The 13,009-nt window shown below is 43.9% G+C and overlaps 1 protein-coding gene across 10 annotated transcripts in view; it reads right to left on the bottom strand.

Moving 5' to 3' along the window:
- Positions 1–2,340: 2,340 nt before the first annotated feature.
- Positions 2,341–13,009, bottom strand: part of EFR3B (EFR3 homolog B) — a 417,050-nt gene continuing 406,381 nt past the window's right edge. For all 10 annotated transcript variants that reach the window (XM_068280081.1, XM_068280088.1, XM_068280080.1 and 7 more), the window contains one exon: positions 2,341–12,809. In XM_068280081.1, coding sequence (XP_068136182.1) covers positions 12,704–12,809 — 106 coding nt within the window. In that variant the 3' untranslated portion in view covers positions 2,341–12,703. The remainder of the gene's footprint in view (positions 12,810–13,009) is intronic.

Below are 13,009 nucleotides of genomic sequence, written 5' to 3'. Positions count from 1 at the left end.
ATTAGTCTCCAGCTTCACATTAAATAGGTTGTGCATATTTGCACATATGAAAAATCCCTTGCACTCAAACTTTCAAAAAAAAATGTCATATACGTTAAAGTCAATGAAACTCAAGATGACAATGCAACTAAAAATAGTAAATAATACATGAGTTAAGTGAACAAATTTAGTGCATCGACCCAAAGGTGAGATAACCCATCAAAAAAGTCAGCAAAGTTGCATCTGGGCCAATTCCTTACTGTCAAATAAATATTGCCTCCTACCCATGGATGCAGATGCCTATCAAGGCTCTTTATAGTCCTGTTTTTCGAGAAACATGAGAAGGTGGTAAGGCTGCATAAAAGGTTAACCTACCCTTTGATGGGTAGGGCATCACCCTAGACTCTGGTCTCTCATTCATCCCTCGCATCCAAAATTTTTCCAGAGCCTGCAATTTCCATCTTTACAACATCTCAAAATCCGCTCCTTTCTGACCCCAGACACTACCAAGCTTCTCATCCATGCCCTCATCATCTCCCGCCTTGACTATTGCAATGCCCTACTGTCTGGCCTCCCTTTGAAGCGCATTGCACCCCTTCAATCAGTCATGAATTCAGCTGCTAGACTCCTTCTTACCACCGCTCTGCTTCTACTTCTCCCCTCTGCAAAGCCCTACACTGGCTCCCTATCTGTTTCAGGATCAGTTTTAGGATTTGGTGCCTTATCTACAAATCTGTGCACAAAACCTGCCCAACCTACATTTCTGAGCTCATCCATGGATATATATCTGCCCGCCTCCTCTGGTCCTCCAGTGATATCAGTCTGACCTTCCCACGCATTTCTCACGCCCATGCACACCTACAGGACTTCTCAATAGCTGTCCCCACTCTAAGGATCTCCCCCCCTTCAGACTCGCTCCTTCCTTCAGCACCTTCAAGCAAGTCCTCAAAACACATTCTTTAAAATGGCCTACCACACTTTAAATCTCTTAGCTGAGCACCTTTTTCCACAGCCCTACCTTACGTGTCTCCACCTTTTAGATTGTAATCCTTTGGCAGGATCTTTCCCCCCCTTAGTATGTCCTTCTTGATCTTGCAACCCCAGCTATGCCACCCTTTAGGCCTCTTGCACACTGCCAGCGATTCAGATTCTGCTTTTTAATCAGTTTTTACTTCAGATTCAGATTCGCAGTTTGCTCCCTGCACACTGCAAATCGGAATCTGAATCGGATGTAAAAACAGATTAAAAAGCGGAATCTGAATCCGAATCGCATGCAGTGTGCAAGAGGCCTAACTCGGACTTGATTTGCTGGGTCTCTGTAAAATCAGATGATCATGCATCTTATACCCTGCTTGCGTGTATAACCTTGTGCAATGTTTTATAACTGTTTTGCTACGTCTCTGTTTGTCACCCCATGTTTACATTGTATGTATCCCTATTTATTGTCCAGTGCAGAATAATATGTTGGCGCTTTATAAATACAATAAATAATAATATTATGGAAATTTTAGCACAAGTCACTTTGGATCTGCCTCACCGAGCTTCTCCTAAGATCATGACTGAGAGATGTTTTTTATGAAATTCATCAGGATTAAGAGCATCAACCAAAATGTAATGCTCTGCCTCATATGTACATACTGCAACCAATAGGAATTCTCCTTAAAGTGAACCTCCGGACTAAAAATCGACTCAGCAGCACTGAAAAGGCTTGGTGTTTCTTTAACAGTTTCACAACATCAGAACTTTTTTTCTCTAATTTTTAGCTGCACAGAAGAAAACTGCCCGGGCTTTTTCCCCCTGATGCTGTGCAAAGCATGATGGGATTTCTGATTTAGTTGTTCTCATTCTGCTGTTTTGGTGAATTTTTTTTTTTTACATTTTGAATTTGACATTTGAAGCCTAGCACATGCAGCTGGGAGGGGTGATCAGGACACAGGACAGTTGGAACTGTGTCTCCTGCTCCTTGTCACCTCATTTCAACCAAAAAGATGGCTGCCCCCATGACAAAGATGGCTGCCCCCATGAATCACAAACATTTGCCTGTTCTTTTAAAAGTGTGGGTAAGAGATATTACCTATCTATTCTAATTAACATAACTAATATAACTTGATGACAGTATGTTTGTTTAGGCTGAAGTTCCTCTTTAAGAACAGGGAGTGTCAAGATCAGATCTTTCCAAAGTGGTCTGTGTTCAGTACACAAGACCAATCAAAGTGTTTTTTATTTGCCCTGGGAGTAACTGGATTCCTTGGTGTTTGAGGAGCACACATATTAAAATCATACCCCACCCCTGAATAAATCAAATCTTTGCAACTATCCACAAATTGTGCAAAAACACTACACAAAAAAATGGAGCCAGAATTTGTTCAGAAGGTCAACACAAACTTTATTGATCACAGTTACAAAATAATGTCCAGTGACTTCCTACAATCATCCTTCTTGTCGTCCTCCACCGATAAAATGGCAACAATTCTTAAAAACAATTTACAATGCTTTGTATGTACATGCCATGAGGACAACACATCTATCTACAAACACTAGGGGGCAGTATGTGTTACACGAGGTGATCTTTCAGCTCATCACAGGCAGTGTTATGGTATGGAATTAGACATTTAATACATCCAAAATGGACAGAATGAAAGTCCACCATGCACTGATCATATTCCAGTTAGTGGGGACGCTGGTGGACTGAATATATAGGTGAAGGACCTTATTTCTGCAGATCATGGCATATCCAAAGAGATATACGATTTCCGCTGGACCCCTTTTTTTCTTCTAGAAGATGATTTGTGGCTGCTACCATCAACTTCTGCAATTCAAATGAGGTGGCAAAGAAACCCGCTTGTTCCTTGAGGCAATGAAGTCTTAAAGTGGACATCTGGGATATATGAAATCCTGTCATGGTAAAGAGGAGGATATACTCACCTCCTACATGGCAGAAATGTAAAAAATACTGGCTCAACTTGCATGGAGTCAACAGAAACAGGACACCACTAAAACATTGATTGTTGTTTCCACATATCCAAAGATCACCTCCTCCTCGGCAGTCTTCAGCCTGGCAGCTCCCTTACAGCTTTCCTTCATGCTAATGTGGTCACCTGTGTCCACATTATGGCTGCAGCCTCTCTTTCCAAACACCATTCCATAAAACCATACATGGTGGAGCAGTGACCGGAAAATCTGTACACAAGGGATTGCGACTGTCACTATTGTGGGACAGAGCAGTGAGGAATCTGCCAAACAGGAGACCATAAAGGAAGAGGTAAGTATGCCCCACTGTCACTACTGTGGGACAGAGCAGTGAGGAACCTGCCAACCAGGAGACTGCAAAGGAAGAGGTAAGTATGCCCCACTGTCACCACTGTGGGACGGAGCAGTGAGGGACCTGCCAACCAGGAGACTGCAAAGGAAGAGGTAAGTATGCCCCACTCTAACTACTGTGGGACAGAGCAGTGAGGAACCTGCCAACCAGGAGACTGCAAAGTAAGAGGTGAGTATGCTCCACTGTCACTACTGTGGGACAGAGCAGTGAGGAACCTGCCAACCAGGAGACTGCAAAGGAAGAGGTAAGTATGCCCCACTCTAACTACTGTGGGACAGAGCAGTGAGGGACCTGCAAGCATGGAGACTGCAAAGGAAGAGGTAAGTATGCTCCACTGTCACTACTGTGGGACAGAGCAGTGAGGAACCTGCCAAACAGGAGACTGCAAAGGTAGAGGTGAGTATGCCCCACTGTCACTACTGTGGGACAGAGCAGTGAGGAACCTGCCAACCAGGAGACTGCAAAGGAAGAGGTAAGTATGGTCCACACTAACTACTGTGGGACAGAGCAGTGAGGAACCTGCCAAACAGGATACTACAAAGGAAGAGGTAAGTATGCCCCACTGTCACTACTGTGAGACAGAGCAGTGAGGGACCTGCCAACCAGGAGACTGCAAAGGAAGAGGTAAGTATGCCCCACTGTCACCACTGTGGGACGGAGCAGTGAGGGACCTGCCAACCAGGAGACTGCAAAGGAAGAGGTAAGTATGCCCCACTCTAACTACTGTGGGACAGAGCAGTAAGGAACCTGCCAACCAGGAGACTGCAAAGGAAGAGGTAAGTATGCCCCACTGTCACTACTGTGAGACAGAGCAGTGAGGGACCTGCCAACCAGGAGACTGCAAAGGAAGAGGTAAGTATGGTCCACCGTCACTACTGTGAGACAGAGCAGTGAGGGACCTGCAAGCATGGAGACTGCAAAGGAAGAGGTAAGTATGGTCCACTGTCACTACTGTGGGACAGAGCAGTAAGGAACCTGCCAAACAGGATACTACAAAGGAAGAGGTAAATATGCCCCACTGTCACTACTGTGGGATAGAGCAGTGAGGAACCTGCCAACCAGGAGACTGCAAAGGAAGAGGTGAGTATAACCTCTAACCTTCCCTGACAGGTTGTGAATTTTGCCCAGAGATCTGCTTTAAGCTTGAGGGCAGACTCCTAAGGGCAGCTACATGTGCAGGTGTGAGTCAATAGCCTTCTGGCACTGCAGAATCCTGCAAATATCTCTGATCATTACTGTAGCAGAGGGAGAAGGGGAAGACCAAGAAGTGATGTGTAGCATCAGACTGATTTAGGGGAAAAAAGCTGCAGAAATCATCCTGGCCAATCCTCACTAAGACCCGCCCCCTTGCCCTGCTGATGTTGGAACTGGAGCTGCGAGACTGAGCATCAGCAGCATGTGTAAGGCAGACATGTATGAATTCCTGTTATTGCAGGAAATGATGCATCATACCTGCCCTGGCTATTGTCAGTAAGCATCTTAAGGGCTGGTTCACACTGGCAGTAAAAGCCTATTTGGAAAGGGATCTACAATTGTTCCATTAAAATTAATGAAAGTGTTTTTTAAACAGCGATGGCAGCTTTTAGATCCCATCGTCTTTTCTTGGACACGATGTACAGTTTCCAGCACTGGCTGTGGTTCTGTGTCCTCCTATGGACCCAAACGCAACGCCGAAATGCTGGAAACCGATGACAAACCTTTTTTTCTTTTCCTTAAAGAGACTCTGTAACAATTTTTTCAGCCTTAGTTCTTCTATCCTATAAGTTCCTATGCCTGTTCTAATCTGCTCTGGCTTACTGCAGTCTTTCCTAACTGCACTGTCTCTGTAATAAATCAATGTATCTTTCCTCTGTCCTGTTTGTAGGGCTAAAGCTTGATTGTGTGGAATGTGCAGGGCTGCTTGTGATTGGTAGAAGCGATACACACCCTCTGCAGGCCCCCTGCATACTCTGAATGACTCATACACTATGCTTAGCTGAGCCTATTAGAAGCTGGTTAGTTTGTTTGTAAACACTGCCTAAAACTGTTAATTACAAGCTAGGATTGCAGCAGAGAGTGGCAGAAACAGCACAGAGGGGCACAGGAGAAAATAATGAATAGAATGGTATGCTTTTTATTGTAAGAATATTAGAGTACAGATTCTCTTTAAAGAGAATCTGTATTGTTAAAATCGCACAAAAGTAAACATACCAGTGCGTTAGGGGACATCTCCTATTACCCTCTGTCACAATTTCGCCGCTCCTCGCCGCATTAAAAGTGGTTAAAAACAGTTTTAAAAAGTTTGTTTATAAACAAACAAAATGGCCACCAAAACAGAAAGTAGGTTGATGTACAGTATGTCCACACATAGAAAATACAACCATACACAAGCAGGCTGTATACACCCTTCCTTTTGAATCTCAAGAGATCATTTGTGTGTTTCTTTCTCCCTGCAGTTCTCATGCACTGAAGTTTCAGGCTGCTCTTTTTTTCTCCTGCAAACAGCTTTGCCCTTGTCTGTAATTCTTCAGTATGTGAAAGCCCAGCCAGCTCAGAGGACGATTTATCCAGCTTGTAAAAGATAAGAGAGAAGAGAGAAGCTGCTCTAATCTAAAAAATACACAGGCAGTGTGCATAGAGGGGCCTGGAATGGGGAATTCATAGCAGAACCACAACACTGAAGAACTTGGCAGCCTTCCAGACACAGGCCGACAAGTCTGACAGGGGAAAGATACATTGATTTATTACAGAGATAGTGATAGCAGAAAGTGCTGCAGTAAGCCAGAACACATTAGAATAGCTTTTGGAACTTGTAGGATGATAAAAAACAGGATGCAATTTTTGTTACGGAGTCTCTTTAAGCTAAAAAGTGTTTTGCATCGGCTAAATGAGCTGCCGCCAGCCATCCTGAACACTGACCGTGTGAACCAGGCTGTACAGTGTAACACTTCAGCACAGGGCAGCCCTTTCCTACTCCAAATTACAGGAGCAAGATGGGATCATACTACTACTTAAAGAGAACCGGTCAGAATGGCAATATCAGATCTGCTATTATAAAAGGCGCATGCTTGAATGCAGTCATCCTTAATTAACCTTAATGCACGGCTATTCTGTGACCCGGAACTACCATACAGGTGTAGGGCCAGCTTTACAGCAATAGATGGCAAATCTTAAAATGCTCTGTTATCTCTGGGGGTTCACAGTGTTGTGCTGCGGTGTAAGGCCACTTACCATGATTTACTGCACTGCAATCGTCACCGTGCGGCGGGGGTGACCTGCGGTATAACTGATTGCAGCATGATATTGTTGACAATAGTGAAGCATACTCAGTGTTCTCCCCAGAATTTTTTTCTAGCCGGGTGGTATGAAAAAGTAGCCGGGTGGAGCAAGATAAGAGAATGCAGGGCCGGTGCTTCTGCGCACAACTCTGCTTACAGAATAGGAGGTGAGCTGATAACAGCCGGGTGCTCACCAAAACTAGCCGGGTGGAGCACCCGGCTAAAACAGCCTGGGGAGAACACTGATACTTTTCATTGGCTGTATGCTTTACTGTATCTACAGAACATGCAGCTCCGCTGTCTCGATCCATTGCCATAGGGAACAGAGCGCAGAGGTCACTGTGAATGTGGCCTAAGGGAGTCTCCAGAATGGGGACACAGACTGTTATAAAATCCTCACAGAGCTCCAATTCCCTTCTTTCTCTAATCAAAAGCATTCTTAGTTTTTTTTTTCACATCCTGAAAAGTCCCCTTTCTCCTGTATATCTTGTCTCTGATATATAAATCAGTGGCATAAGAAGTGAAGAGAGATCTCAACATGTATGACACAGACAACAATAAAAACATGGCAGAGACATTGACCTCTCACCACAGAACGAGATAAAGTTTTGCAACACTTTAAAAGTTATTATGAGAGAAATAAAGTAAAACGGTGTTAAAAATGTGCACATTATATTAATAATATTAAGACTTGCCATCTCTGTTTTCTTTCTTCCTGGCATATAAGCTTTTGATTTCCTATGTGAAATGTCTGTTTTTAGTACCTGGTCACAGGAAGTGTGTCTCTGCATATACTGCCCCCCGTGTATATGATCATGACTGTTGGTTCCCCCAGTTTTTGATGTGTTGAAAATACAGTTTTGTTTTTTTTAATATGATGTTCAGCAAGTAACACTTTCAGAAAGCTGCATTCAAGAAACATGATTGTATTGTCTCACATTTTAGGAAGCCTCTGGATATTTTCCAGGCTCCCCGGACCTTCTTGCAGCCCATGGTTCCAGCGCTGGGTCCCTCTGAACCTACAGTAGGGTCTCATTTATCCGGAACAGGTGGGGATTGCCTGATGCCAGATAGGTGTGCTTGCCAGCAACTGGGCCTGAAACTGGGCCTAAAAATAATACTAACCTTCCCCGGCAGATGAAATGCACAGCGGTGTGCAGCGGAAAAAAAACATACAAATCCTCCAGTGCTTGTCCTCTACAATTCCTGCAGCTCCCAGCTGCTTTGCTGCATCCTCTGTGTACAGCTCCCGAAGCGTGCATGTGACCCGATCATACCTCCCAACTTTTTGAGATGAGAAAGAGGGGCACTTAAAGAGACACTGAAGCGAAAAAAAATGATGATATTATGATTTGTATGTGTAGTACAGCTAAGAAATAAAACATTAAGATCAGATACATCAGTCTAATTGTTTCCAGTACAGGAAGAGTTGAGAAACTCCAGTTATCTCTATGCAAAAAAAGCTATTAAGCTCTCCAACTAACTTAGTCGTGGAGAGGGCTGTTATCTGACTTTTATTATCTCAACTGTAATTGAACTGTTTACTTTTCCTCTGCTAGAGGAGAGTTCATTACTTCACAGACTGCACTGAAAGACTAATTTTGAATGCTGAGTGTTGTGTAATCTGCACATATTATAGAATGATGCAATGTTAGAAAAAACACTATATACCTGAAAATAAAAATATGAGAATATTTTCTTTGCTGCTAATCTTCTAGTAATTATTCATAGTACACAACCAATTCATTATATCATATATTTTTTTTCGCTTCAGTGTCTCTTTAAGCCATGCCCCTGCCACACCCCTGGTCACACCCCCATCACACCCCTATTCACGAATACCATAAAGATTTTATAAGAAAAATATGTTGTTTTATAATTCAAACCACACTGGTCCTTTCTATCCTGGTTCATTTTCTTTCATATTAACATTTTAAAATGAGTTATATATCATTTGAAAGGATGGGAATAAAGTTTAGAGTCAAACACATTTTTTAGTAGAGAAATATATATATTTACATAGAAAGAGGGACAAAGTCCTGAAAGAGGGACAAATGAGGAGGAAAGAGGGACAGGGCTCCCTAAGAGGGACTGTCCCTCCGAAAGAGGGACAGTTGGGAGCTATGCGATATGGGGAAGGTGACACGCTGAGAGCTGTACATGGACTGGCGCCAGAGGATTTGTAGATTGCTTCTGCTGTGCACTGCTCTGCAAAACTGGAAAGGAATCCCCCCTCCCTTCCCCAGTTGCTTGAAAGTGTGGAGCCTCTGTTTGTTATGAGATAAGCAGCAGCTGCTCCTGTTTTCACAGCCTGAGGAAGCGGGCTAAGACCCACAAAACGCATCACAATTTTTGGAGTACATAATAAAAGAATTTTGATGCCAGTATTTTGCTGACTCTTCTATGGGGAGGGTATGTTTTTACTTCCCCCATTTTTAAACTTTTTTAACACATTTTGGTCTGATTGGCGCTTCTGTTTTATCCGTATACATGAAATTGTGGAAGGTATTTGTTCTCGTTACCCCTAGAAACTAGTCATGTTTCTTGGTATATATTCAAACCATAGCTGGAGGCAAGACAAATATTTTAGGGGAACCAAGATCCAAGCACACATACACTGAGGAAGGGAGATATAAAGACGCACACTTCCTGTGACGACACCCTGAAGTCAGACATTTAATACATAAATTCAAAAGCTTTCAGACAACAACAAGGAAAACAAAAAAAATTATCAGTCATTATAACTTACTAAGCACATTGTTGACATAGGTTCACTTTTCTTCCCCTCCATATTCATTCTTCAGCTTCTAAACTTCAAATAGACATCGTAGACTGTCTATACTTTTCAGACCACAAAAACTACATTATTACAACACAAGATGGCCGACAAAGACAAAAACTAGTAAACTCACCTCTAGCTAAAATGGCACAAAGTGAAGACACGCCCACTCACACCTCTATATACACATTCACATGTGCTGTGTCTAATGGCAACACACACATACGGGCTTACTAAGTGACGTTGTGCAAACAGCAATGGCCAGCAGTATCCCACGGCACCAAACCAGCTAAGCGGACCTGTCAGAGCTGATTCCTGATTGGCTAATACTGCATCCCAGCACTATGCCCACTATGTTATGAAACAAAAAAAATATGCTTTGTTATGTGGAAGATCTACTTATAACATGAACAAGCTGGTAAGTGGAAGCTACCGTACCGGCACAAAATATACAGTATATATTTTTTACTATTTATAAAACTTTAGTGTGAAATCTATAGGTCTAATTTATCAGCGGTTTTAGGCAAAATGAGGCTCAAACTGGATAGTTTGCCAAAATCTTCTATGGCTTGATGGGAAGTCAGTTTTTGTGCTGGAAAATATCAATGCTCGATACACCGTCTTCCATAGGACTAGAGCCAAGTCATTCATTTACGTCTTTGAAGCAGAATTACAGTGAAAAACAGTGAATGTTTTGTGAAAATCCACAGAGGAAGACAATGAGCTCTGCTGACACACTAATTACCTCAACTGTGAAGCTTGTTGGTGCAAAACATACACTGTTGGGGACAGGGGCGTAACTTCAAATGATGGGGACCCTTAAGGTTCACAACCCTTCCTTTGCCTCTTCTTGGTGCCCCTTACAGCCTGCGGGTCCATATTAAAAGCCTCATAAAACAAGTGTGGCCATCAGGATCTTTACACTCGGTATCAGAGAAAAGGAAGGTTAGTTGTTGGGGCCGCCCCACACCTCTGCCCCCCCCCCCCCTGCAGTTTCTCCCCTTCAGTTACACCCCTGCTTGGGGGTACTCAAACTCTGGTTTTGGGGGGTCATATAGTTTCCTGATATTATTGCTCTCTGTGTTCACACTGGAGAGGCTCTTTTCACTGTCATTACCTCACTTCCTGTTGCCACCATATGAAAACGCTCACCGGTTCACAGACAGCCATAAACACGGAGGTTCTAACCTTTCCCAATATTACTAAAAAAGGATATAGCTGACCAAAGTAAAGTTGTTGTAGGTACAGTATTCCCTTAAAGGGTACAGTATTCTATTGAAGTGAGAGGGATATGGAGGCTGCCATATTTATTTCCATGAAAACAATGCACATTGCCTGGCTGTCCTGCTGATCTTCTGCCTCTAATACTTTTAGCTATAGACTCTGAACAAGCATGTGCACATCAGATGATCTCCAACCCTATCAGCCGTACGCTTGTTTCAGGTGTGTGAAAAGATCAGTAGGACTGCCAGGCAACTGGTATTGTTTTAAAAGAAATAAATATGGCAGTCTCCCTATCCTTATCAGTTCAGGCTCCCTTTAAAGGATAACTATAGAGGGTCCAAAAATTACATAGTTACCCAAGAGTGAAGACTCTAGATCCCATTGAGCCTTCCTAGTTCTCTCTGTGCCCCCTCATTCGTCTGCTGGGCCCCACCCCATTGCAGCAATCTGATTTTAATGTCGAAGAAGCCTTACAGAGCAGTACAGAGATGCTTGACTTCGGAAGTACTTGGAGACCCGCGTACTTCCCAAACCTGCCCAAAGAGGGCCAAGGATGCAGCTAATGGGGAATTAGAACAGGAGACAACAGGGGACAGTGGGGGAACCGGGAGACCGAGAGAGGACCTCTATAGGATCCAGAGCCTTAGCTCTTCATAGGTAAGTATCAATCTAAAGCGAGTTTCCTAGTTTAGGATTACTTTGTCATGCCAGCAGGAAGTGAGGAAAGACCAGTCCAGTGAAAACATAACCAATTTCTCTGGCAGATATTCTGATGAATGATAAGAAAGTTTTGGGTGGAATAAGGGCCAGTTCAGACGGGCGACAGCCGGCAGGATCCACCGCATCCTGCATTGAGATGAATGGCAGCTCAATGCATTTACCGTTGTTCACTGACATTTGCGCTGCGGTTGAACAAATTTATGAAACGTTGGGTGTGGTTTCTAGCGTTGGGTGCATTCACGGTTCAGTGTCCCCTAGGGGATCAAAATATGTTGTGACAACGAAACGCCAGTTTGCCAAAAAGCGATGGCTAAACGATCCGCTGGCAGCCGGTCGTGTGAATCGGCCCTAAAAGTCAACACCAGACACAAATATTTACTTAGACCTGTGCTGTGTTAGTATACCGTATAAATCAATGTAATAGTACTTTTTCAGGTGCCCCTTTTACAGACACTTGTTGCACTGGACTTCCAGAGCTTCAGGCTGCAGTCTTCTTAGGCATCTGTGCCTGTGCCCCGCCCCATTCCAGTCTGAGCTGAACCAAGCAGCAGCCCTGTTCACAGAGCCTTCCGTTAAAACCTATAGTAGTGCTGTTTCAGGCAATGTGGTAAAGTTTCAAACGAGAGGGAGAAGGGGAGGGGGGAGGGGGGGAATTTGGCCACGGTGATAACCAAGCTGTAGATTTATATCTGTGTCTGGATTTGAGCTCTCCAAATTGGTAAGAATGATTACAACTTTCATTTAAACCATCTCACATTATAAAATCCCTCTTCCGGAAGCCCACATATCCATATTGCAGGCAGCAAGCACATACCAAACTTGCTTGGCAAGGTAAGCTCCATCTGCTTCCCACAATGCAATGCGGGACACCTAGCGACCTATCTACAGGCATTGCATTGTGGGTTTCTGAAGGCATGCTTGAACTCTTCCTGGACTCTGTTTGTTCCAGAGCCAGTGAGCCGTACCACCAGCTTGTAGTGACTTCTATTATCTCCTCCCCCACCCCCCATGACCGTTTCTAGTTTACATTATACTGACGGGATAAGTCCCGGTACAACGTTATTCCCCATCACTGATTACCATTGAGGACCCGCCTGAATCTGGTCAGTGACTCACAGTAGCTCTATACACATGTTCTGTACAGTGTGGACTGAAAGGAAGTGTCCGTATCCTTATGAAAACGAGACCTCGTCTGACTGGTCATCCTGCTTACAAGAACCAAGCAGCATAATGCAGGGAGAGGACATCCGAGAGGGTTTAGTGCAAACAGAGAGACATTTGAGGGTGTAGCGGTAATCTGGCACCTGCTGGAAGAGACGGGGGAGGAGTCCCGGAGCATCGCTGCAGCTCTCTCGCACGGAGAGGAACATGCTACCGGGCGGGAGGAAAGGTGGCTGTGCTCATTCAGGGCTCCTCCTTCAGTCAATAGACACAAAGGTCGGGAAACTTCATCTCGTACACCGGGATGGAGTGGTTCTGCGTCTGGCCGTACGCTGCCGTGATAGTGCCGGAGGGGCTCGGGGGCGGCCTGTAAGACATAGCGCACTCTCATTACTACTACTTAGCAGAAGTAGAAGAGGAACTTTAGTGAGAAGAGGAAAAAAATAAATCAATACATTGCAAAGTGAGAAGTTAAAAAAATAGAAGAGAGATCCATAAATGATTGATATTCGCCATGTAATTTGTTCATGTTGTTTGATTCACAATGAGCCTGCACGTAATCATCTT

Source organism: Hyperolius riggenbachi, chromosome 4, assembly GCF_040937935.1.
Source record: "Hyperolius riggenbachi isolate aHypRig1 chromosome 4, aHypRig1.pri, whole genome shotgun sequence".
NCBI classification, from domain to species: Eukaryota; Metazoa; Chordata; class Amphibia; order Anura; family Hyperoliidae; genus Hyperolius; species Hyperolius riggenbachi.
Note: the sequence above shows the minus strand (reverse complement) of the source record. Positions and strands in the feature narration are given on the sequence as shown.